Source organism: Microtus oregoni, unplaced genomic scaffold (genome assembly GCF_018167655.1).
Source record: "Microtus oregoni isolate MIOR12 unplaced genomic scaffold, Mior012 000028F_ref0000031, whole genome shotgun sequence".
NCBI classification, from domain to species: Eukaryota; Metazoa; Chordata; class Mammalia; order Rodentia; family Cricetidae; genus Microtus; species Microtus oregoni.
Genome location: NW_024543087.1, coordinates 9,592,377 through 9,619,352, shown reverse-complemented (window position 1 = coordinate 9,619,352; position 26,976 = coordinate 9,592,377). Strand labels below are relative to the sequence as shown.

General features: G+C 48.9%; 1 protein-coding gene across 1 annotated transcript in view; it reads right to left on the bottom strand.

Annotated features, from left to right (window-relative positions):
• Positions 1–5,577: 5,577 nt before the first annotated feature.
• Positions 5,578–26,976, bottom strand: part of Gpd1l (glycerol-3-phosphate dehydrogenase 1 like) — a 39,397-nt gene continuing 17,998 nt past the window's right edge. The window contains exons 4-8 of the mRNA XM_041677248.1: positions 24,789–24,927; positions 20,473–20,585; positions 10,759–10,992; positions 9,640–9,746; positions 5,578–7,439 (exon numbers count right to left, since the gene is read on the bottom strand). Coding sequence (XP_041533182.1) covers positions 7,343–7,439; positions 9,640–9,746; positions 10,759–10,992; positions 20,473–20,585; positions 24,789–24,927 — 690 coding nt within the window. The 3' untranslated portion in view covers positions 5,578–7,342. The remainder of the gene's footprint in view (positions 7,440–9,639; positions 9,747–10,758; positions 10,993–20,472; positions 20,586–24,788; positions 24,928–26,976) is intronic.

Here is a 26,976-nt window from a genome sequence, read left to right as displayed (position 1 = left end):
GAAGCCATCCAGTCTGGCCAAATTGATGAGTTCCAGGTTCAGTGAGATACTGTCTCAAAACATAAAGTAGATCTGGGTGTAATGGCGCACTCCTTTAATCTCAGCACTCAGGAGGCAGAGGCAGTTGGATCTCTGTAAGTTAGAGGCCAGCCTGGTCTGCAGAGCTAGTTCTAGGACAGCCAGGGCTACATAGACAGACCGTGTTTCAAAAACACCAAAGTAAAGTGGAGAGCGATTGAGAAAGACCTTGACTTCCACCTCTGGTCTCCACATGCAGCATCCCTATGTGCACAATCCACATAAACACACACACACACACACACACACACACACACACACCAACAATTGGGCAGAAAAATCACCTGAGGAGACGCAGTCAGTTCCCAAAGGAAATCAGAAGGATCAATGAAAAGAAAGAGGCTTGAGCCTCTTGAAATGAGAAGTAAACTTTGAGATGCCAATCAGATGCCATTTCCATCTTTCTGTCCTACTGGATTGACAAAAGGCTATACACAACTGGAGGATGCAGGCTGCCAGCCAGGGCTTAGGGCAGCAGAATGGACTAAAGAAAGGTTTGGGGGTAGGGGTAGAGGTGGGGGCTGTTTCTTTTTGTTGTTAAAAATTTTTTTTTTTGGTAAATTTGAAGTTGAAAGAAGTTTTGTCTATGTTTGTGGGAGGCAGGCACAGAAATTATGTTTTCCATTGTGTATGTGTGTATCGATACAAAACAATAGACAATTTAATTCACAACAGTAATGAATTACTGGAGTGTATTGTTATAACAGAAAATTAGATAGCAGAAAAATGGGTTTGCCCGAGGTAGAGCATTTGCCTGGAGTGCACAAGGTCGTGGGTTTAATCCCCGGTACTGTCAGACGAGCAAGCCATTATATGCATTAAAGACACTTAGAGCATGAGCCATATTGTGTCTCCTAGAAAAGGCACATTAAAGAGAGGAAAGGATGGGGCGTGGTTGTAGCTCAGTTGGTAGAGTGCTTGTTTAGCATGCAGGAAGCCCTAGACTGCATCCCAGCAGCACAGAAACAAGGTCTGGGGAAAACGGCCATAATCTCAACACTTGAGGGGTAGAGGCAGGGGTGATCAGAAGTTCAAGGTCAACTTCAGCTATACATAGAGTTTGAGGCCAGCCTGGGATGCACGAGCCCTTCTCTCTCTCTCTCTCTCTCTCTCTCTCTCTCTCTCTCTCTCACACACACACACACACACACACTCACTGGGCTACATGGGCCCTTATCTCTCTCTCCCCCCCCCACATAGAGTTACTGAATAATCTTCTTGTACATTATGAAAATGCATCTTTTCCAAGGCGCCTTATGATTGGATTAATAAATTGCTGACTGGCCAATAGCTAGACAAAATGAGATTAGGCAGGAGAGCCAAACTGAGAGGATGCTGAGAAGAAGGGTGGAATCAAGAGTTGCCAGCAGAAGGAAGCAAGATGAACATGCTGTGCTGAAAAAGGAACCACACAGCAGAGTGTAGATAAGAAATTTGGGTTAAGTTGTAAGAGTTAGTTAGTAACAAGTCTAAGCTATTGACGAGCATGTATAATTAATATTAAGTCTCTGCATGGTTATTTGGGAGCCGGTGATAACAACAAAAAACTCTGCCTGTGGAGGAGGAGGACGGAGGAGGAGGGAAGGGAGAGGGGGAAAAGGGAGGTGAAGAAGGAAAGTTATGCATAAACTCACGTAACTATTGCTCATCTGTGGCCTGCATCATTTCTGTCATACTGCACTGACTGAGCGCGGCTCGAAAACAGCCACTGGGAAGACACAGATTAGGGTCGGTGAAGAACCGGGGCTGCGATGGAAAGCTGTTCTTTCACCGTCACCGCCTCTTTCTGGGCTGGAATGGCATGCCTGTGGCTGTCACCTCTGGGTGGACACAAAGGACACAGTGAGGAGTGGGCAAAGCCTCTGTTCAGAGAGATCCACTCCATCCAGGAGATCAGGACATGTGCAAACGACATGGGTGAGACGTGGCACTTAAAGGGACTCCACCCACCTGCTGGAGGTAGGATGTGCGAGCCAGTCCTGGGAGAGGTGGCTTGAGGAGGAGGAGTCGGCTATGAGTCAAAAGGAACTAGGAATGGGATTCAAGCCCTTGTCCCCTCACACTCGCCAGTGTCCCTCCTTCACCCCCACCTTCCTCATTGCAAGCTTGTCACCCTGTCCCCGTTCCTTGCCGCAACTTCTTCCTCCCCCATTCAACTATCTCCCTGCATTAGATAATTTTCTGGTTGATGTCACAGAAGCCAACTTTTTGGAGAAAGAGTTTATTTACTTCAGCTTACAGTCCCAGGAGATGTAGCCCATCAAGGTGGGGAAGATATGGCGACAGGAACGTCAGGCAGCTGGTCACGTGCATCCACAGGAAGCACACGGTGCATGCTGGGGCTCAGCTGGCTTTTTGTTTATATTCAGTCGAGTACCCCAGCCAGGGGATGGCGCTGCCTGCATTCAGGATCCATCTTCCCATCCCAGTTAACCCGTCTAGAAATTCCCATAGACATGCCCAAAAGTAGTGTTTTGTTTTGTTTTTGTTTTTCGTGACAGGGTTTCTCTGTAGCTTTGGTGCCTGTCCCGGAACTAGCTCTTGTAGACCAGGCTGGCCTCGAACTCCCAGAGATCCGCCTGCCTCTGCCTCCTGAGTGCTGCGACAAAAGTAGTGTTTGAAGGCTTACTTTATTATTTAATCTTGCGCGCGCGCGCGCGCGTGTGTGTAATAACCCTTGCAAAGTGCTACCCTCAAGTGGTGACTCTGGGTAACGCATCAGTTAACTGACACATCCCAATGGCTTTCCCATGTGTTGGTCCAGATCCAAGTAGAACACAGCGTGGAATCCCAGACTTAAGTTTGATCCCTAAGACTCACATGGTGGAAGGAGAGGACTGACTCCCAGGCTGACCTCAAACCCATGAAGATCCTCCTCAGCCTCCTGTGTCTGGGGGTTCCAGGTGTAAGCCACCGTGCCCAGCTGAAGTATTTCTCCTGTGTCTGGGGGTTCCAGGTGTAAGCCACCGTGCCCAGCTGAAGTATTTCTCCTGTGTCTGGGGGTTACAGGCATAAGCCACTGTGCCCAGCTGAAGTATTTCTCCTGTGTCTGGGGGTTCCAGGCGTAAGCCACCGTGCCCAGCTGAAGTATTTCGCGTGTGTTTGGGGGTTTCAGGCGTAAGCCACCATGCCAGGCTGAAGTATTTCTTTCAGAAAATGTCCTTAATTTCTAGAAATGCAGCACAACTCAGATTTTTTTTTTTTACAACTCAGATTTTTTAAAAGAAGAACTGACCTATGTAAAACTATTAACTAAACGGATGGAAAAAAAAATAGGGGCCAAACATGTAACTCAAGTGTTGCAGGAGCCAAACACACACAGGTTTCTGTGAGTTTGAGGTCAGCCTGGTCTACATAGACCTGTATCAAAAAGAAGGAGAAGGATGAGGAAGAGAGAAGAGGAGGAAGATGACGACGATGATGATGACAATGACACACACCGAAAAGGAGGAGGAAAAGGAGGAAGTAGAGAGGAAGAAAATAAAAAGAGAGCCAGATAGGGTGGTGTATGGCTGTAAACCTAGCTCCTGGGAGATAGAGACAAGAGGAACAGGAGAGCCACCTGCAACTATGTATCAAGTTCGAGACTAGCCTGAGCTACATGAAACCCTGTCTCATTAAATCAAAAAGTAAAGTCAGAGAGATAGCTCAGTGTGGTTGTCCAGCCACGATGTGTTCATCTGTTCCAGGGTGGGGCATGTGGATTGGAAATGTTAGGCAAGCCAGGCGGTGGTGGCGCACGCCTTTAATCCCAGCACTCGGGAGGCAGAGGCAGGCGGATCTCTGGGAGTTTGAGGCCAGCCTGGTCTACAAGAGCTAGTTCCAGGACAGGCACCAAAGCTACAGAGAAACCCTGTCTCGGGGGAAAAAAGCAAAACAAAACAAAATTGAAATGTTTGGCAAAATAGACAGAGATACAAAAGAAATAGAGAGACATAGGATAGTACCGGGAGGGCAACTCAGTGAATACTGAATCTGCCTGTGTTTATTTTCCATGTGCTTATATACCCCAATATAAAAGGGGGGAGAAGGCAAAAGGCTACTTTAACATGACACAAAGGACAACCAGAACAGTTACTTGCTTCAATACTTGAGACACCAAGCCATTATTTCCTGAGTAAAGCATTTTGATGTTTTGGGCAGGACATGCAGCAAATACACCCTAGACCAAGTATCCTGTAGGCAGCCACTCCCTGTGTCAAACCTGTTTTAAAATGAAAGAGCAGGAATAGGTTAGAACTCTCTGACCTTTGGTCAGGGTGGAGCGGACCCACTTCTACGGGCCATCTTAATGTCCAAAACAACAAGAAACCACAGCCTAGGTCAGGGTTTCTTGTTTGTAGCTACACCTGTTGTCAACAACTTTGAAAGAACAAAAATAAGTCCACACTCTCTGCCCTTTAGTCAAGGTGGAACAGGCTCATGTTGTGCGCCTCCACAGTTCAGCAGTTAAGAGCACTGGCTGTTCTTCCAGAGGACCTAGGGTGATTCGTGATTCCCAGGGCCCACATGGTGGCTCCAACCATCTGTAGCTCCAGTTCCAGCGGATCCAGTGCCCTCTTCTGGCCTTTGAGGGCACCAGGCATTCTCATGGTGCAATAATACATGCAGCCAAGCATTCATACACTTAAAATGCAATAATAAAATAGTAAGTTGTAAAAACAAGAAAGGAGAAAAATAGGCTCCATGGTACAGGTTTGATCGGTTGTGTTTATTAAACCAAGCCTTTAAATTATGCACCCACCTACAGTCCATAGCCGTGCACACACAGAACATATGGAAGTAAGAGGCTCGTCAAGCAGAGCTGGCAGAGAAACAACTGTGTCTCTCTCTCTTCAGCACCCTCCTTAGGCCAGGTCTTAAAACACCAGAAGGCTGGCTTCCCAGACAGATTTGTCCCCAAGTGCTGTGGGGAGGAGAGGAACAAGGCAATACTTTCGTTTTACATTCACAGATAAAGTATCTGTCTAGGTATCTCTGTTCCTCCTGCCACAGCTCATGAGAAACATCAGTCAGCAGTGGTTACAGAAATAGGTAACGCACAGAGCGATGCTTCTGGCTATCGGAACACACACTTAAGAACGGTATCTGTTTCCATCTGTGTGGGTTACGATGAGCACATCAGCTTACTTCAGGTCAGTGAGGGGTATTCATGAGGGAAAGGAGGAAGGGCCTGGAAGGACGAGGCCTGGAGAGAAAGTGAGTGCCAGATGAGGATGTCCATGAGGATGCAGAACACAAGAAGTTACCAATTCCTCACTGTCCTACTTTGTAGACACCACAGTAGCTTACAGCCCTTTGGATATCTTAAAAAGTAACTCTTCGTTACCTATGTACAAAGTTTTAAAAAGATTCATTAGGAGACAAGGAAACTGAAACTTTGAGCTGTGCGCTTCCATAGGCTTTTAGGTACGGGACTCTACAGTGCTCCAAAAGTCTTTTTGGATAGTTTAAAAATTCCCATAAAAACTTATTTTTACAATCATTTCAGTTAGATAAGGGGTGTTGACTGGGGTGGGGTGGGGATACCAAACCCAGGATGAGGGGGAGGAAGTGGAGAATCTCAGAAGTTAGAAGCACATGACTGTATGACATTCATTCGTTCACCCTCATGGGATGCCCAACTTTTAAATAAAGATATGATCATTCACATTCTGATTCAGAATCCAAAGCACTTACTCCATATCGTGTGCGTCTCAGTGAGGCTGACCTCAGCTTGTCTGCTAGCGACCCTGTCACCTGGTGACCCTGTCACCTGGAAGCTTCCTCAGGGGTCCAGAAAGTCTAGAAACTGCTATCCCAGCTGGGAATGGCAATCCCAGCTACCCAGGAGACAGAGGCAAGAAGCTGACAAGTTCGAGGTCAGCCCAGGCTACATAGAACAAACTCTCACAGGTAGTTAGCCATCCTAATTTATTGAAGGAGCGAGGGCCACCTCACCCTATAACAGTCTTCTCTAGATATTTTGGCTGATATTCTGGTCCCTGTGTTGGGGACTTGTTAGCTTAGCAGGGTCTGTGGAGGTGTTGGCACCCAGCCTACACCCAGGAAAGTGTGCAGAGGCAACCATTCCCAAACTCACATGGCCATCCCAGGGGCCACCTGGAATAGCCAGGAGACCTCAGGACATGTGCCCTAGAGAACACTGTGCAGTGAAAGCCACACTAAGGTATATTCTCTAATGTGGTGGCTCTCAACTGTAGTGAGCATCAGAAACACATGGAAGGCATGTTGAAACACAGCCATTCTTGAGGCCTGGGAACCCACTTTCTTAAGAGTACAATGACTCTGCTGGATTGGGGACATCACTTGGAGAAGTGACCTTCCCCAAGACACTCTGCCCTACAAATCTCCAAGGCAGCAAGCCTTCCTGTGGCCTCGGGAAGGGCTGCACATAGCATTCCTATAAACAATTAGCTAGAGGTCAAAGAGGCCCAGTGACATCCTAGCAGGTCCTGTCCTGGAGGGATGGAGGAGTGTGGATAGGCTCCTGTCTACGTCACTGGGTGACCAGGGACAACTGTAGCTTCTAACATGAGGAGAGAGTGACAACAGCCCCTTCATGAGCCTGAGGGGCACAGGTGCAGAAAAGCCCACCCAACAAAGAGCATGGTAAAGTGTCTGTCCCCAGAAGGATGTCAGCCACTGCAGGGATGTCTCCTCCCTCCGCCATTGCTGGGCAAAAGCCCATTCTGGCAGCTAGCGATGAGGAAAGAGGCAAGAAATGTGGCATCTTTATCGCGGAGAAATGTGTAAGTGGACTATCTAATTAAAACACCTGATTGTTAAGAGATCAACCCACAATCCAAGGAGTTCGCTGGATAACTGTATCAGAAAAAAACCAATTCTACCTTCTACTCACATATAAGTGAGTCACATCCATACAATCCATAATGTTTAGCTGAGTTAGTTCCAATCTCACAAGCTGCCCTGCCTGGCAGGGAGATTTCAAATGTGATCATTAAAATAGACACCTGATTTGGGTTTAGAGACACACCCACAGAATGAGAAAGGAGCACACTTTCACACACACACACACACACACACACACACACACACACGCACGCATGCACGCACGCACACGCATGCACGCACGTACGCACACCTCTTAGACAGGGAAGTGCTTCTCCCAGCACGGGATCAAAGCTGTGACAATCTGTAAGTGTTCAGATCACAGCACAGTTCAGCAGGGATCTCACTGCCAAGCCTTGGTTTCCTGGGTGACCACAGACGAGACTGCTCCCTGCTGGCTGCCTGACTTCCTTCAGATGTGCTCTGGGTGGCTCTGCAGGCAAGACAGCATCTCTGTGACAGGCTTGCCTTCATAGCAGATCTGGTACACCGCCGTGAAGAGAGGAAACCTAGAGGGACAGGAAGGGAAGGACACGTTAGGTTGTGCGCCTTGACTGAGTGAGTGTGTGTGAGTGTGTGACAGTGTGTGTGTGTGAGTGTGTGTGTACGTGAGTGTGTGCGTGTGTGTGTGCGTGTGTGTGTGTGTGAACAGGCCCCCAGACAACAGCACCACTGATGCCATGATGAAAGCACAATTTAAGGTTGGGCGGTGGTGGCGCACGCCTTTAATCCCAGCACTCGGGAGGCAGAGGCAGGCGGATCTCTGTGAGTTCGAGGCCAGCCTGGTCTACAAGAGCTAGTTCCAGGACAGGAACCAAAAGCTACAGAGAAACCCTGTCTCAAAAAATAAAAAAAAAAAAAAAAAAAGCACAATTTATGGGTAGAAACCCAACACATAGGCGGCATCACCTGTCACAGGGAGAACAAAGACGTAATCCATCAACATCCATAGTTCTGGGAAAGTCCCTGAATGTACAAACCTTGAGTTTTTGGATTCTGTAGTTGTGATTCTGGCTAACTGAGGTGTGGCAACCCAGGATATGGTTTTTGTGCCTAAAAACTCACCCTTGAGAAATGCTCAGGGCTGTCCTGGGATCCTGAAAGACCAGCGTGGTCACCAGCCGGTTAGTAAGACTTCCTGTTGGCCTAACCCTGTGTCTGAGCAGTCTTCTCTGGTAGATCCCTGCAGGCAGGTGCTTAGGTACACATGTGTGTAGAGGCCAGAAGACAGCCTTGGGTGTTGTCTTCAGAAACTGTCCGTTCTTTGGTTTGTTTGTTTAAGACAGGGTTTTACCATGCGGCCCTGGCTGGTCTGAAATTCACTATGTAGAGCAAGCTGGCCTCAAACTCAGAGATCTTCTTCCTTCTGCCTCCTGAATGCGGGCATTAAAGGTGTGTGCCACTATGCCTGGTCCATGTTTTGTGTGAAATATGATCTCATGCCACCTCCTGAGTGGCGAGAAGTGCATGTACTGGAGTGGCCAGTAACCTCCTGCCTCCCTCCAATCTCTGGCACCAGGGTCTCCCCTCTCTAGAATTAGGGGACGGTTAATGCTACATGCCACTATGGTTTGGTACCTGAGTGTACCCCTTCATTCTTTGAATGATTGATCCCTATTCTATTGGAAGGGCTGGGACCTTGAGGCATAGGACTTGAGAGAAGGAAGTGAGTCATTTGTGGGGTGGGGGGACAGGCCCCTTGGGAACCTTCCTGACTCTCTACCTCCTGGTCACCACAAACAGACCTGCTCAGCCATGTGCTCCTGTGGTGACTGATGTACTGCATCTGCAGGGCTGCACCTATGGGGACGTACAGAGACTGTGTTCTCCTCTTAGGCTAGCCTCAAATCCTGGATGTGGACTCCTGGTCCTCCTGCCTCAGTCTGCTGAGTACTAAGGCTAGAGGCATGCGCTACCATGTCCAGCTCACTCCCCTTCCCCTTTAAATACATGGTCTTACTCTGTAGCAAAGGCTGACTTTGAAATTCTTTTGTAGCCTAAGCTAGCTTCAAACTTGCAGAAATCCTCCTGCCTCAGCGTCTCCAGTGCTGGAGTTTCAGGCATGAACCATCACATCTAGCTCATACTTGTATTCCTTCGTAAAAACCAAAAGTACCTGGGCATGGAAGCTTTAGGTTTAAGACACTTTAAGTCTTGACACTCCAGGGACAGATGCAGGTGGATTTCTATGAGTTCAAGGGCAGCCTGATTTATAAAATGAGTGCCAGGCCAACCAAGGCATGTAGTAAGACTCTGCCTCAAAAGAAAACCAGCTGCAAAGGTGACCCCTGTATAACAAACTAGAACCTAGCAGGTGTGTCTAAAGCTCCTCAGGGTTGGTTATGGATATAGCCCAACACACAGAATTATATACTTACTTAAAACATTGAGACTTTTTTTTTTGCTATTTTTTTTTTTTTTTGTTACTCAACTGCAGAGTTCTCAAGTGACAATGTCATGTCACGATGTAAAAAATGTTGGGCACACTTGACTAACATTTCATATTCTATACCATGCTTTTTCTAAAGAATTAAGCTCTTCTCAGTGAAGTTGAAATTGGCTTTGTGTAAGTAGCTATTTCCCACCAGAGATGTCCACATCACGTAAGACAGATCCGGTCAAACCCTGAGTACACTGGCTGAGCAGGTTCCCGTACCCAACCGCGGCAGCTGTTTGAGGAACTAGCAGCCCAGATGACAGGTGACTCACTTGTCCAGTAGCCCCTTCTGCTTGAGGATGCGGTACACCTCAGCAGAGGTCTGAGGGCCCTGGAGCTTCTGCCCATTCAGCATCTCCTTCTCCAGTTCTTCAATGGTCTGAGGAACAAAGGATAAAGAGAGGAGCCGTTTGAGAATTCTTCCTCTCCAGAGAGGTAGAGAGGAGAGCTGACATGTTCTGTTTCTAGCCAAGGAAAGGATAAGGACATTTTGTAAGGGAAGATGAAACCATGAAATCTGCAGGCAAGTGGGACTGGAAAGAGTCACATTAAGCGAAGTCACCCAGGCTCAGGAAGGTGCATGTTCTCTCATACGAGGCTCTTGCTTCTAAACCGTGTGTGTGCATGTGCGTGTGTGTTTGTGTACTTGTGCGTTCATGCCTGTGTGTATGCATGCTTTAGAGGCCAGCAGCTGATGTCTGTGTCTTCCTCAGTCTCTCTCCACCTTCCTCCCTGAAGCTCACCAGCTGAGCTGGGCCTGCTGAGCTGGAGGCCTGGGGCATCCTCCAGTCTCTGCTCCCCAGCCCGGACATTACAGGTTCACATGGCTACAGCCAGCTTTCCATGTGGGTGCCAGTGAGCCACTGTGAGGTCCTCATGTTTGTGTGTCTGAGCCATCTCCTCAGTTTCCTAGCTTCTATTGTCTATATCTATGCATTTATGTTGGAGTGGGTGCGGGCAGAGGCCAGAGGCCAGGAGACTAGAAAGGAGCCCCTGAGAAGGGGGAGAGAGGCTTCTTGGGATCAGGGAGGGTAGCAGAACACACGTGATATAAAAATGGAGGGGGGATTCTGGCAATAGAAGGGCACAGTGAGGATGGGGTGAAGAGAGGGAAGTTGGGAGGCAGAGGGCTTGGGGGAGAATCAACCTAAATTAAGTATTATAAAAATGCCATCACAAAACCTGCTAAAGTATGCTACTTTACAAAATAAAAAGAAAGAAAAGATAAGGACATTTAAGGATTAGAGCAGTCAGGCGAACGCAGCCAGGGCACACAGATCAGGTGCCGTTATGGGAGTCTCTGTGGGGACAAGTCTCAACTTCCCCCAGTCCGGGAGGGCTCAGATGAAGAGGGTCTCAGTATCAGGGAGAGCAAGTGGGGTTCAGGGTACCTTCCCAGTCCTGGCGAAGGCTTCTGCCACCTTGCGGTTCCGCCCTCCATAGCAGGTGGTGATGAGGTCAGCCACCCCACAGCTCTCCAGGAAGGTGGCCGTGGACACCTGGCCTTTGCAAAAGATCTTGGCAAAAGCGATCATTTCCATGAGTCCCAGACGGATGACGGCTGCCTTGGTGTTGTCCCCACAGCGGAGGCCATCGCAGAAGCCAGCTCCCACAGCAACTATGTTCTGCAGAGACCACAGAGGAGGGGCTGACACCAGGGCTCACACAGCCCTCAAAGGGCCAGCATGTGGGCCATTGTGGGCAGTGGGGGAAGTGTGTGGCGCATTGGCTGGATAGTCCTTGGGCGCATTCTCTCTTGACAAACCAGTTTGCTTTTTAGATTTTTTTTTATTATTTTTTTTATCAAAACAGTGCTAAACTGGGCTTGGTGCCTCACATCTTTAATCCCAGAATCGGGAAGCAGAGGCGGGTGGATTCCTGCAATTTTGAGGCCAGCCTGGTCTACACAGTGAGTTTCAATCCAGTCAGAACTGCATACCCTGTCTCAAACATGCACCACCATTGTTAACGCCATAACCACCATACATACTACCAGCACCACCAGCACTACCAGCACCACCAGCACCAGCACCACCACCAGCACCACCATCACCATCACCACCATCACCAGCACCAGCACCACCAGCACCAGCACCACCACCATCACCACCAGCACCACCACCAGCACCACCACCAGCACCACCACCAGCACCACCACCAGCACCACCTCCACTACACCACCATCATCACCACCACCACCTACAACACCACCACCACCTTCACCACCTGAGTTTAATCCTCAGAATCCATGTTTTTAAAAGACAGACCCCAAACTGAAATCCACCCCAGTCAAACTGACAGGGAAACAGGCAAACTGCACCGCTCCACAGCAGTTAACGTAGTACCCAGGAGCATCTGTTGGTGATGCGGGTGGGCCGTTCTCTTGGGTGTGGGCTGGGACGCTGGCTCTCAACCTTCCTGATGCTCTAGTCCTTTAACATAGTTCCTCATGTGGGGATGACCAACCATAAAATTCTCATTGCTACTTCATAACTGTAACTTTGCTACTGGTATGAATCATAATGCAAATAGCTGTTTTCGGACGGTCTTCGGCAATCCCTAAGGGGGCCTTGACTCACAGCTGAGAAGTGCTGGTCTAGGAGATGGCTGGCTGGGTTACTAGGTAAGCAGACATGCAGCTATAGTTCCAGTCATTTGTTTCATTAAAATTCCTCCCAGTGAATATTCATGGGGCACCCACTCTTTCCGTTGTATTGCATCTGCTCTACTATGTACAGGTAAATCAGATACCGACAGTCAGATACGAGACTCCCCTTCCGTAGGCGATGATCTGGTATAGAGGATATCAACCTACTAAGGCCTATGCTTGTCAGTCACATCCTATGGGTGCCTGTCCACACTGCCTACTGATGGCAGCTGTGGATGGCAGAAATGGGGTCAGAGACCTAAGCACTTTCTATATAGCCCTTGCGGAAAATGCTTGCTAGTTGCAACAGGGAAGATAAAATGTGTGTATAAATGACAGTCCCTTTCTTTCTGGTGGTCCAGCAGCCCATCTGACTCTTGACGGACTTCACCTCAAAGGATGCTGTCTGAACAGTGGGCTTACCAAAGACAAGGGGTCATGTTATGCATGCAGGTTGGATCCTCTATCATGGAACTTGGTAAAAAAGCTAGAAAAGCTATGGTTAGACCCATGCCCAGGGCACTAAGCTAGGCCACCTTGATATGTTTTATATAGGTTTCATCTAATGCAGTAGCCCCTTGTGGCCACTAAGCTTTTGCAAAGCCCAATTCGGGAGCAGGCCAATGGCTTCCTTGACCTCATATCAATGAGCTAAGGCTTATAGAGGATTGTTAGCTAAACAATTGGATGTTTGAACCTCTCTGCTGTCTTCTGGACCGTGTGTCTGTGTCACTCACGCTAGAAGATGGCATGATAAAGCAACCCTAGTAACTACCTGTGGCTGACTGGGGATAGTAGGACCTTTCTTGCTGCAAGGGTTCCTGCAGTTGAGGGCAGGGCCGCACCAAGTCCTCGGCAGTCATAACCCTGAGGCATGGGCTTACATTCAATCCCCTGGCCAAGAGATGGAAGAAGCAGGGCTCAGCCCTGAGGCCCAACCCCCAGACATGATCTGTGCCCCACGTGTCACTGATGCCAATGCCTAGGGCACTTGTCCTTTTTCTTCCCAGGTTGGAGAGACTTCCTCACGCCCCTGCAATTCTGTGTCATAAGGGACAAGCCTCTATGGCTTCTCAGAGGCAGAGGGAGTCGAAGGGCAGGCTGGGAGGAGAAAGACACCACCACTAGCAATGGCTGACCTGAACTCAGTGCTAGACTGCTTGCCTAGCAAGGGCAAGGCTCTGCTGCAAACACTAAAAATAAAATAAATTTATGCCTCACAGATTCTCACATGGCGGCCCCTTCATCACACACAGTGAAGGATGAGGAAGCCAGGCACACTGCAGCTTGCCAGGAGACACACCATGCCCGCAGGCCCGGTTAGCAAAAGACAGAGAGAGGCCTCCTCATAGTTCAGGCAAGAGCTTTCTTACCGGAAGAGCTGGCCCACTGAACCAGAAAGATTTGGAGTTCTCTGTCAACTGGCTAAGCCGGGTAGTGCGAGCAGGCCCAGAGCCCCAGTCCAGCTTGTCCAGTCACTGCACTCAGAGAAAAGGCAGACAAGGAAGAGGGCAGAGGGAGCAGGGCTGGGATTCCTCCCCAGCAGGACCCTGGATGCCTCAAGCTCCCAGGAGTCACTAACTTCCCAACTAGGGGGCCTTGGACATGCCAGCTCTCTTCTAATAGGACCCTGGACCCCCACCCAGCACACACACACACACACAGCGAGTCAGCTAGAGCATGTGTGATCAGAATTTGAGCAGATGTCCTCTGAGAACACTCAGCTATGAAGGTTATCATTGCCGGTGCCCCTTGATCATGCAAATTTGCTCTCAACAGCCACAGCTAAAAATAGCGTGTTTTTTTTGGAAGACAGGTGTATTCATTTAAAATTTTATTATTGGTGTGTGTGTATGTGTGATGTGTGCATGTGGAGGTCAGAGGTCAACTTGGTGGCCTCTGTTCTCTCTGTCCACCTTTATGTGGGTTCTGGAGAGTTGTCCTCAGGCTTGTGCAGCAACTGCCTCTACCCACTGAGCCACCTCACTGATCTTTCTGATAATGGCGACATGACTCAGGTTCAGACTACACAGCGCTAGCTAGAACAGAAATGACTCCACAGCCATGGGTGCTGGAGTTAAGTTAGCGGAAAAACCAACAAGACATCTGGATGACAGGAAATTAAAGGCTGGCCAGAGTATAACTGGTGTGTGTAACAGATGAGACCTGCCACGTGTGTGCCAGCCAGGCAGGTGTGACCGACCAGGGGGCACATGCAAACTGACCATGGGGTGGACATTACTCATCAGCTTGGTATCTGGAATCACCCAGGAGTGCCTCCAGGCACACGGCAAGGGATCATCCTTCCTGGGTAGCTGAGGTGAGAAGTCCCCCCCCCCCCCAAACATGGGTGGTACCATTCTGGGACAAGGTCCCACACTGAATAAAAAAGGGAAAAAGATCTGATCACCAGCATCCATCTTTCTTGGCTTCCTGACTGCAGGTACAGTGTGACCTGCTGGGGCCCCTGTTCCTGTCACTTTGTCTTCCCGCCTGCCTTCATGTCTTTCCCGCCACTATGGTCTAATCCCCAGGGATGTGAGCTGGAATAAACTTTCCTTTCAGTTGCTTCCCTCAGGTTATTTGGTCACAGCAATGAGAGAAGCAACGGAGACACCATGATTAGTCTGCAGACAGGCCCAGCAGAGGAGCTAGCCGGGCTGTTCCTACCTATCTGCAATCAGAAACTAATGTCCCCGTTGGTGAACAGAACCAGGGTGTGCTTAGAAGATGTAGAGCCGGGCCCCACTGCCTGTTCTTTGCTGCCTGGATGTGTGTGCAGTGTGATCTGCCAGCTTCCTGCTCCTGATGCCATGCCTCCTCCATCCTCCGGGAACTCTAAGCCCACACTGGTTGCTTTTGTCAGGGTATTTATTCTGTCAGCAGGAAAAGAAATGAATACGTGGTCTCTGCTGACCAAACCTGAGATGCAGTACTTTAGAAAGCAAACAGGACAGTGTCTCTGCAGGACTGTGTGCTGCTTTTAGAGATGGCTCAGAGGTTAAGAGCTCTGGTTGCTCTTCCTGAGGACCCAGGTTCAATTCCCAGTGCCCACTAAACAGCTTATAAAACCTCTGTAACTCCAGTACCAGGGGATACGATGCCCTTCTTCTGGCTTCTGCAGACACAGGCATGCATGTGGTGCACAGACATGCATGCAGTGAAATACCCGCGTACATGAAATAAGTCATCTTACTTTTATGTGCACTTACTCTTTTCCTTCGGCTGGCAAGTCTTTCAGAGTGGAGTTTCTAAAGGAGGTCAACCTAGGTGTGGTGGCGGCTGCCTTTAATCCCTGCACGGAAGGCAGAGGCCAGCCTCCTCTGTATAGTGAGTTCCAGGCCGGTCGAGGTTACACAGTGAGACACTGTCTTAGAAGGAAATAATAAGACGTCTAGAAGTGGTTTGTGGACATTCTCGGTGGTGCAACTGCAACATCTTCACCTCCACCTGTGCTTGCGGCTCTATGTCTCAGTGTAAAGCTATATTATATTTTTTTAAGTGATATTTTTTGAACATGTAAAAAAATAAGAGAGCACTGGGAAGATGTCTCAGTGGGCAAAGAGCTTTCAGGACAAGCATAGCCACCAACACCCAGGCAGAGAGTGAGTGCATGCCCGTAGCCCCAAGTCTGGGGACAGAAACAAGTGGACCCCTGGAGCTCACTAGCCAGCCAGATTGGAGAGCTGCGGACTCAGTGAGGGGCCCCTCTCAGAAGGTAAGGTGAAGAAGGCTTGGAAGAGACACCTGATATTGACCAAGGGTGCACCGGTGTGCATACCTGCAAACACATATCACATACACGCACACAGGGATACATACAAGACAGACCCTAACTGAAATCTTCAGACATTAACGCCACTTCTTGAGTGTTAGAGAAACAGAAAGAAGCCCAACATCTCTACCAAGGGCTTCTGCTGATGTTTTTCTTACTCTGGCCTGTGCCCAAAGCCCAAGCTGTCCCGTGACGAGGTCACAGCCAAGCATCATGAGCTGGTATCTCCAATGGGAAGTAGCAAGCTAACCCAACAGAACCAGCGTAAAAAATAGCTTTCCCCTGCCTGAGTCCAGGCTCTAGTCCTTCTGCCAAAGGGGAGAGGTGAACATCAGGAGAGAGGAGCACCCAAGCAGGACTGTGAGGCAGAGGTGTGGACAGGGACGGTGCTGGTGAGAAAGGACACTCAGGTCATTTACTCTGGATTCTGATCGCCTTATCTGTGCCATGGGGTGCCATGGCTGGATTCAATTAACAGTGAAAGTTCCTACTTCTCAGTTTTAAATCTCTAGTCCTGGTGTAGGCTGGACAGCCCCTGAGGAAGAGTAACAAGGGGCTCTGGGTCCCCCTCCCTCTGCCTCCACCTCCCTCTCTATCACTGTCCTGCATGCATGAATCCACTCACAGGTGCACAGCAACCCCCATTAACAGAAGCTTTCTAGAACCATCCATCTAGAGTCTTCTCACCCATCACCCTTTGTTCCGGGTGGGATTTCACATCATCTCCCCGCCGGCCACTTAAAGACAGGATCGCACAGCTTCTGGCTCGTGCTGAGTGATTAGGCATTCACAATGTCCCCCGCTGCTAAGTGGTCATTAGTTTAACAGAGGACTATTAAAAGCCATAAAAATCTCACCCAATAGAAAGCCGCCAAAGCCAGTGCCTTGATGACTGTGGAAAGAAGCCCGCCAGCACATCACTGGCACAGTGACCCCATACACAGAAACGCAGATGCATGCCGCCTGGCAGACTAAGTCTTAGCTGGTTAGAAGTTTTAAAGTGTGCATTGCATTTTGTGACCATACAATCTTAATTCTAAAAAGTGGTTTTAAATTCTGACTAGAAAGGAGGATGTAGGCTTCCTGGGAAAGAGGGGGCAGGTGCTTTCCTTCTGGCTTCCGTGTTCACCTTGGCAAGTCTCGCTGGAAACAGGCAGTTGGTTGCCAATCGCCAGGCACCCTTCCCAGCTGCTCCAACTCCAGAAGCAGCTTTGGACTGAACTGCTGGGTATTTGGGTTTATACTGAGAAGTCAAGGGGGACAGGAGGCTGACTTCCAACTTCTTATGTAGCCAAGGATGACCTTGAATTTTCAATCCTCTTGCCTCCAGCTGCCCAGTGCTGGGATTACAGGTGTGCACATCACATCCCGCTTATGTGGTGCTAGAAATTAAACACATGACTTCCTGCATGCTGGGCAAGAATTTTACCAATAGAGCTTACATCCCTACCACTCTGCTTTTTAAAAATTACCTTTACTAAAGCCAGGTGTGGTGGCACACAACCTTAATCCCAGTACTCTGGAGGCAAAGGCAGGCAGATTGCTGTGAGGACAACCTGGTCTACATATCGAATTCTAGGACAGCCAGGGCTACATTGAGAGACCCTGCCTCAAAACGAAATAAGAAATAAGAGTAGAAATAATAAGAAAAGAAATAATAATCGGGAGGCAGAGGCAGGCGGATCTCTGTGAGTTCGAGACCAGCCTGGTCTACAAGAGCTAGTTCCAGGACAGGCTCCAAAACCACAGAGAAACCCTGTCTCGAAAAACCAAAAAAAAAAAAAAAAAAAAAAGAAATAATAATAAAAAAAGAAATAATAAGAAAAGAAAGTGCCATTCATCTAATCTATCTATCTATCTATCTATCTATCTACTTATCTATCATCCACCCACCCATCTATTCATCCATTTATTTCTTTTGTCTGTCTGTGTGTCCATCCATCCATCCATCCATCCATCCATCCATCCATGTGTATATATCTAGTGTGTGTGCACACTCCTGGGCATGCATGGAGGTCAAAGGACAACTAAGAGTCAGTTCTCTCGTCACACCCACAGGGACTAACTGAGGTTGCCAGGCTTGGTAGAAGGTGGCTTTACCCAGGGTCATCTCACCGGTCCAGCCTCCATTTTTGCACTCCCAAATAGGCAGGGTCAACCAGTTCTGACTGCTGGGGAGAAAGCTCATGGACGCTGTTGTGGTAGCCCTGCTTCCTCAGACTGTTCTTCACTCAGGACAGAGGGACAAGTGCAGAAACATTTCTCTTGACCTATTCTTTTTGCTTTGGTTTTTCGAGACAGGGTTGTAGCTCTGGCTGTCCAGGAACTTGCTCTATAGACCAGGCTGGCCTTGAACTCATACTTATCTGCCTGCCTCTGCCTCCCAAATGCTGGGATTAAAGACCTATTCTTAATTAAGACGATGGGAAGCCATTACTTTTGGACGGCACTTCTACAGGAGACCCCACAGAACAGACTTGTCTGAATGGAGTCTCTCACCAAATGCCACCTCATCAGACTGACCCACCAGGAAAGCATTAGGTCCCAGAGCTTTTCCTGGAAGCAGGAGTCTATACCGACAGAAAGTGCTGGGCGTGGAGGCAGCATTCAGCACAGGGAAAGAGTGGGTTCCAGGTCGGTCTGGGCTATGTAAAATGTTGAAAGCCACTCTGGGCATTTTAGTTTGATGCTACTTCAAAATAAACCCTAAAAAGCCTGGGGTACATTTCAGCAGCAAAGTGCCTGCCCTCAGATTTGTGCAAGGCCCCGTACCCAACAAAGAAAAAGAAGGCTGGGAGTGTGGCTCAGCTGCCACCTAAACCAAACGTGGTGCCCAGACCTGTAATCTCAGTGCCTAGAAGGTGGAGGCAGGAGGATCAGAAGCTCAAGGTCATTCTCACCAACTTATTGAGCTGGAAAGCAGACAGTGCTACTTGATGCCCTATCTCAAAAAGCAAACAACCCCAAAAACAACTGCATCAATTTTTGCAATAACTGTGTAGAACCTACTGCTGCTGGCCAGGTCTCCTCCACTGCTCTGTTCCCTTGTTTTAGCTTCACAGACCCCTCAGCCCTGCCCCACGGCAGGACACCGTTCTTGGCAGATGCAGGCCGCCTCTTGCATGTTTGGGGCTAGTGCTGATTGACTCAGTGATCAAATCTGCTGAGATTTTTGCCCCCTGAAAACCCCTGGTCACCGGCCAATCGAGAACTGTTTCTTTCCACCTCAGGGAACAAAGATAAACTATTCTTTGAAAAAAGCCTCTCGTCATCGGGAGACAACTCTTTCATGGTGACAAGAATGAGAAGCCCATGGAGTGAAGCGAGAGGAAATCAATTCCCATTCAAAATAACTTCAGGGTGAGGAAGGGGGATGGAAACCATCGAGAAACCAAACACAAGTGGCTGCCTTGGCACCCCCAGAGAACAAGATGCTGGAGTCGGAGACAGAGCCAAGGGCAAGAGCTCTGGCTGCTTTGGCAGAGGATCCGGGTCCATTCCCAGCCCACACGAAGCAGCTTACAACCTTCTTTCTATATGGTAGTTCCAAGGCAGCCAGTGCCCTCTTCTGGCCTCCAAGAACACTGTGTACATTCGGTACATGGACAACAGTGCAGGCATTCACATATACACATAAACAGAAAAAATAAATGGGGCTGGAGAGATGACTTGGTGGTTCGGAGCACTTGCTGCCTTTCCAAAGGACCAGAGTTTGATTCCCAGCACTCATGTCAGGTGGCTCACAAGCACCTGAAACTCCAGCTCCTGGGAATCTGATGCTTTCTCCTGGCTTCTGTGGGCATCGGCATACATGTGCCCATACTCAGACTGACATGCACAAAAATAAGAATAAAATCTTAATGATAGATAACAATTTTTCAGAAAACAACAATTTGGGGCTAAAGGGGCAATGGCTCAGTGCTTAAGAGCAGCTGCTGCTCCAGCGCAGGTTCGTTCCCACCACCCCGTGACAGCCTACAATCTTCAGAGGTCCAGTGCCCTCTTCTGGCCTCTGCGGCCCCAGGCATGCATGCAGTACACATACATGCTTTCAAGCAAAACATGCACACAAATAAAAGTCATCTAAAAACAACTTTAAGAAAATCACAATTCACTGATATTTATAAATAAGAGTTACGAGACAGAGTCTACCATGTAGGAAAGAGGAAAGTCAGGAGGCTAAGATGAGGCTAGCTAGTTTTCACAGGTGCCTCTGACAGGAGCAAGGTCATGGCCGGAGAGATGGCTCAGTGGCTAATGCATTTGTCATGCAAGCCTGACCACTTGAACCAACCCCCAGCACCCAGTGAAACTGGACACAGCAGGGCACATCTGTAATCCCAGCCTGAAAGGGGAAGCCAGGAAGGCTGCGGGCCATCTGGTCTGCTGCACCATTCAGTGAATGAATGGCAGAGAGACCTTGTCTCAAACCAAGTGGAGTCAAGGACATGAACTGGTGATGTCCTGACTTCTGCGTGCACAGACCTGAGCACACAAACACAGAGATGACCAACCAGCCAGCACAAAGAGCCCACGCTCCACACTGACTTCCAGCACTGGTCTAGCCTGAGAACCAACTCCCCTGGGTGGGATGCCAACACACAGCTAGCTCCACATTAGACTGCCAGCACTGGTCTAGCCTGAGGACCTCCTCCCCAGGTGGGATGCCAAGGCCGACTTTACCTTCAGAGCACCACAAAGCTCCACTGTGTCTGCATCATCCACCACAGTGATCCGGAAGTTGGGTGTCTGCAGCAGCTCTTTGAAGAGAAGGCCGTTCAGCAGCACCTTGCTACCTGTAGGGGGTTAGGAGAGAGAGAGACTAGTGACATGGCTTCTGTCCACTTTTTTTGGGTGGGTGGGAGGGGAGATTTGAGACTGGGTTTCTCTGTATAACAGTCCTGGCTGTCCTGGACTTGCTCTGTAGACCAGGCTGGCCTCAAACTCACTGAGATCCTCCTGCCTCTGCCTCCCGAGTGCTGGATTAAAGGCATGAGCCACCACTGCCCAACCTGTGCCCACTACTACACCCAGCAGACATTAAAGTGTTAACTTTTTTTTTGTTGTTGTTGTTTTTTGAGATAGGGTTTCTCTGTGGTTTTGGAGCCTGTCCTGGAACTAGCTCTGTAGACCAGGCTGGTCTCGAACTCACAGAGATCCGCCTGCCTCTGCCTCCCGAGTGCTGGGATTACAGGTGTGCGCCACCACCGCCCGGCTTAAAGTGTTAACTTTTATTACAAAAGTAACATGGGCTCTTCACACACATGCCCACGCATGCATACGCATAGCTATGGACACAAAACCATAGCTCTCACATCTAAGTAAACGGGAATTTCAAATGAGTGACCACGGCTAGGAACACAGGTTCAAGCTGTGCCACCATGATTAACAGTCTCACGAACCATTCATAATTCCAGAACAGAAGAAAATCAAGAATCAAGGTGCTTTCCAGATACACTGGTGGGAACGTCAGGAGGGGTCACAACAGTGCAGAATTTTTTGTCACATTTTGTCACAGGCTTCAGGTGCCACTCGGTGACATCTTAGCTCCAGGTTGGTAGATGCCAATGGCTGCGAAGCTGATGCATTCCAAAAGGTTTTACCTGGGTCACAGGTGGCTAATACGTGGCTATAAAGGGGGCTAAAGACAGACTGAGAGAATTTGGATCTATAGCACCCCAAATCTCTACAATAACTAAGTCGGTGAGCAAGTCAGCGAGCCTTGCAGAATTTTTAACATAGGTGTGGCTTTTTTAGGGTAAACTTCAGTTCAGATAGCGGAAATAGAAAATAATGATATCCCTTGCTAGTGCTTGAGAGGTTTAGGCAAAGAGTACAGGGGTTCAAGGCCAGCTTATGACGCATAACACCCTTGTCTCAAAAATTAAAGACCACCATGGGCCGGCAAGGTGGCCCGGCAAGGTGGCCCGGTGGGTAAATGTCTTACTGTGGAAGCCTAGAAACTCGAGTTCTAGCCAGGTAGAGGTGGAAGGGGAGGACCAATGCCACAGTTGCCCTCTGACCTTCATGTGTCCTTGACATAAACACTCACCCTACACAAAATAATTAATTTTGAAAAAAAGAAGTTTGGTTATTCCTAATACTAGAACCAATTATTTACAATTCAATAGATACCTTTAATTTACTGAATGTAGTACATCTGACATACATTTTAAGCTTATTAAACATGAAAAGTTTTTCTCGAAATGGAATGTAAGATCTGTGTGCGATTTAGAATCTGCTGTCCACAAATGCTGTCGGATAGACACGCAGTCAGAGAACCCATCCCGGCCACGGCCATGTTCCCCTCCTCTGGAGCAGGACATGGCATGCTGGGTTCTCCTCAGCTTCATACACTCAACTGCTTTATCCTCGCGTGTTTTGGACGCCTCTGATTGAACATTCGTGCTTGTGGACTAGGCTGTGTCTGGGATGAAGTGTGATCCAGAAATGGAGGGCACACTTGTGATTTCGAGGCAAGTCAGCGCCTTTAATCCAGACCTCTCCACTAGTAGAAGGCTCACCTTTAGCCCGGGCTACACCTTCTGCTGGAAGCCTATATAAGGACAGCGGAAGGAAGGGTGTGTTCTTAGCCTGCTGGCCCACGTCCTGTCAGCGTATCCATTCCTTCTTCAGGATTTTAGCAGACCAGCTGAGACACCCAGACTCATGGGGCTGAGCAGCTACTGGATTCCTGGGCTTTCCATTCATAACTAGTCACTGTGGGGCTGCAGCCTGTAAGGCATTCCAGCAGATTCCCTTATAGCTATGTAGAGAGACATTCATTCCATAAGTGCTGAGACTCTAGAGAATCCCCGACTAATACAAGTACAGTCAGGTGTGAGGACAGCAGTCTGGAGGCAGATGTGGGTGGATGTCCATGAGTTCAAGGCCAGCCTGGTCAACAGAGTGAGGCCCTGTCTCAAAAAGTGAAGCAAGGCAAACCATTAGAAATCAACACTGGCGATCGATACGCTGCATATAAACCTAGTGTCTGTGAGGCTGAGACAGGAGCCGTGAGCTCCAGTTAGCCTGGGCCACACGGAGAAACTGATTCCAAAAACACCAGATCACAACAGCAGCAACGAAGGAAAAGCAAACAAAGTGAAATCTTACCCATAATGCCAGTGTGTGAAATCTGCCCTGACTGGAGGGGTGCTGGCGGACTAGACTAATCCTCTTCCCAGGTTCTAAGTCAGGACCGTAGGCCACAAGCTGGCAGCAACTATCAGGACATTGGAACACCCCAGAAGACTCCAGCCCAGGGCTCCGTCTGTCTCCAGGTGGGGACCAGCTGTTCCCAGGCTTGCCTGCTCATGCCACCACCCCGGGAGCTAAGAACACCGGTAACCAGGCCGTGGCCCAGATCTATTAAATCACAGCCCCAGCGTGGAAGAGTGTGGCTAGTTTTTGAGGCTCCCTGGGTGATTTCAGACAGAAGCCAAGCTTGCACATCTTTGATTTAACCTCCCCCAGTTGCCTCCTGAGAAAAAACACTGGGTACTCCCAGGATGGCTGCAAAGTTAAGTAAGATTCAGAAAGAAAACAGTCTTGGTGGGAACAGGGCTCTGGCCCCATAATTATGAAGTCAGCTGACATTTGCTGGTGTGCGTGTGCGCACGTGCCCAAGCATTAGTGAATGTGTGTGACTGTAATTGTGTGTCGTTTGTGCAAGGTGCTTGCCTGTGTGTGTGAAGGCCAGGTGGGCAGTCCCCCCCCATTCCATATTACTTTTCGGATCACATGATGTCAGGAACAATGTTATATATGTAGGATGTATGGCCCTTGCAGGACTTCTGTGACTAAGTATGGAATCCTGTTTGCTTTAAAAAGCACACTGGTTTTGTAAAATAGGGAGCATGAAAGGCATTTTCTCCACGAGGGGGCAGCACAAGCTACGACAGCATTTCGTCTCCCCATAGAATTCACAAGTCAGCTGAGACTCCTGGCTCTACAATTAAACATCCGCTGGTCCTTCATGTCATGCATCCAGAGACCCGGAGGAGACCCGGAGGCTGGAGACGGAGCTCAGTGGTAGAGCTGCAGCATGCCCATGGCCCAGCACCATCAAATAATGAAGTGAGCAGAAGCGGGGGCTCAGTGGTTGGGCACCTACGAGGACTTGAGTTCAATGCCCAGCACTCATGTCCCGTGGTTTACAATTGCCCCTAAATCCAGCTCCGGGGGCATCCTGCACCTCTGGCTTCTGGAAACAGCTGCATTGTGTGTATACCACCCTTCCCCAGACATATAGATAAAAATAAATCTGTAAAGGCATGGAGGCCAGACGTCAATTCTCGGTATCTTCCTCAATAACCTGTCACCTTGTTTTTATTTTGAAACACGTGTGGGTGTTTTGCTTACATGTCTGTATGTGCGCCATATATATGCCTGGTGTCCATGGAGGCCAGAGAGAGCACTGGATCTCTCTGAAGTTACAGGCATTCCTGAGCCTCCATGTAGATGCTGGGGACTGAGCCTGGCTTTTCTATAAGAGCAATAGGTGCTGAGCCATCTCTTCGGCCTCTCCAGCTTTTTTTACAAGTAGGGTCTTTTGTGGATCCTGGAGTCAATGACTGGCGAGGATCCCAGCAAGTCCTTGGGATCCTCCAGTCTCCGCCTCCCGGACTGGGATTACAGACACCTGATCCTAAGCCTGATTTTTTTCCTCTAAGGATCTGAACTCAGGTCTCCTGTAGCAGACACTTTACTGACTGATCCATCTCCCCGGCACCTCTTCCCTGCTTTCTACTCAGACAGGGTCTCAGGTAGCCCACGATGGCCTCAAATTCACCAGGTAATCCTAATCCTCCTGCCTCCACCTATTAGAATACTGGAATTACAGGCTTGAGTTCATAGGTAGAGCATGTGTGTAGCAATATGAGGCCCTGAGCCTCCAGCTCCAAAGCAGGGAAGAGAGGAAGAACCAAGCAGGGGCTGGAGGGGGGGCAAGTAGTACAGGCTAACCCCAGTACTGCTAGGGCCCTCGGCAGCCTCACCAATGGTGGTCTCACAGAACTTCTCCGCAGCCACCTCACTGGCGATGTTGGCCCCCATCAGCACGCTGATGTCAATGCCCATCTTCTCTCTGATGATGTCGGAGATGAGCTTCAGCCCTTCGGGGCCCTCATCTATGCCCTGGAAAAATGCAGAGAAGTCAGGAGGACTGTGAAGCAAAGAGGCGAGAGACGCTTGTTTTGTAAGTAGTCTTAGCTGAGCATGGGGACTCATAATCCAGGTGAGGCAGGAGGACTGCTGTGAGTTCAAGGCCAGCCTTGGCTGCATAGAAAGTTGGGAGTCAGCTTGGGATACAGAGCGAGACTCTGTCTCTATCAAACACACAGGAAGGAATAGGATGAAGCAACTAGTGTGTAAGATGGTGTGGGAGGCAGATGAGCACCAGGGGAACCCGGAATGAGGACACGTGGGGTTGGCTCATTAAAGTGAGGATGTATAACCTGTCTCCTGACCAGAGCTGGGAACAGACGTGGTTAATAGCCTGCTGACCTTTGACACCACACCAGATTCTCCCCCAGGCCCTAGTGTGAGTGTGTTTTTCTCAGTCAGTCTATAAAGCCCATCTTAATGGAAAATGTCACGTGTCTTTACACAGAGCTTTGGTGCAGTCATGTCTTGGGCTTTACTGTGCACACAGGATTGAGTTAATTATCACCAGGATTTTTTTTTTTTTTACCAAATTGTGCTGTGCTTAAATATGCCTAAAATAAATGACTCTCAAAGTTTGACCCACCACCAGCCGAGTCTGACTCTCAACGTTAGAAGCAACACCAGCTGAGTCATGCTAAACCAGACTGTCTTCTTATCTCTGGAGAATCGACAGTCTGCTGGTCATAGTGTTTGCAGAGACCCTCGGGGGAGTTAAGGTTCCTTTGAAGAATAGGAACTCTGACCTGGGAGCACACAGGCCCAGTGGCTCCTTCCAGGGCTCCTGGACAGAAGGGACTGGACCCATAGCATACACTACCCCCAAGGTAGGAAGACCCCAGTTTAGTCCCATCCATCACCAACAAGGGAATAGTGGGCAACCCCGTGACAAGGACAACCACACTGTCATCTGGCTCTGGCTGCACAAAGTATGGCGCCCATTATAAGCTGGTGCCACACCGGCAGGCCAGTCGCTATGACATAAAGATTCTTTTCTCTAGGGTGGGGGAGATAGACCTGCGCTTGGTTCCAGCTCCAGGGGATCCGATGCCTCTGCCTGCGAAGGCACCTTCACTCATGTGTACACACCCATACTTAGACACACACATAATTAATAAAATAAATTTTGGCTAGCTCCTTCATTGGCTCCTTCCACAACAGGCAGAGTGGGGGGGTCCTCTCCCCAGGTTCCTCCTCTTCTTCCACCCTTCTCCCATCTGACAGAACAGCCATCCTGTATACTGTCTATACCTCACTCAATTTTCTTTAACTAAATTAATTTTTATAGTGCATAAACATTTTGGCTGCCGTGTATGTCTACTGTGAGTGCAGTTCCCACAAAGGCCAGCAGAGGGCATCAGGTACCGTGGAATTGGGAGTTAAAGATAGGTGCCTCTAGGTGGGTGCTAACAATAAAACTTCAGCCCTCCACTGGAGCAGTGAGTGCTCTTAACCACTGAGCCACCTTCGCAGTCCACTTGTTGATTTTCTTGATCATTTTACATGTAACTGTCCTCTTTGAAAGGTGATCACTTTTTTGCAGGTGAGCACTGCAGTGTCTGTCTGTGCTGTTGTCCTTGGCGCTGTATGACTATGTTAGAAACTTACACAAAGCTGTATGACTATGTTAGAAACTTACACACATAGGTGCGTATATGATGCTGGCTCATATCTGTTCCCTGATTCATGGTGTTTATCACTCGCTTTTTGATGAAGTTTGTGGACTTGTTTTAAGAAGTCTATACGAAGAAAAATTTCACATATCTATCTATCTATCTATCTATCTATCTATCTATAGATTTAGATATTGTGTGTGTGTTTGTGTTTGTGTGTGTTGTGTGTACACACACATATAAGAATGCCTGGGAGCCAGGCAGTGGTGGTGCATGCCTTTAATCCCAGCACTTGGGAGGCAGAGGCAGGCCTCTGTGAATTTGAGGCCAGCCTGGTCTACAAGAGACAGTTACACACTGTAACTGTCTGGGGAAGGGAAGAATGCCTAGGAAACCAAATTAAATGAAT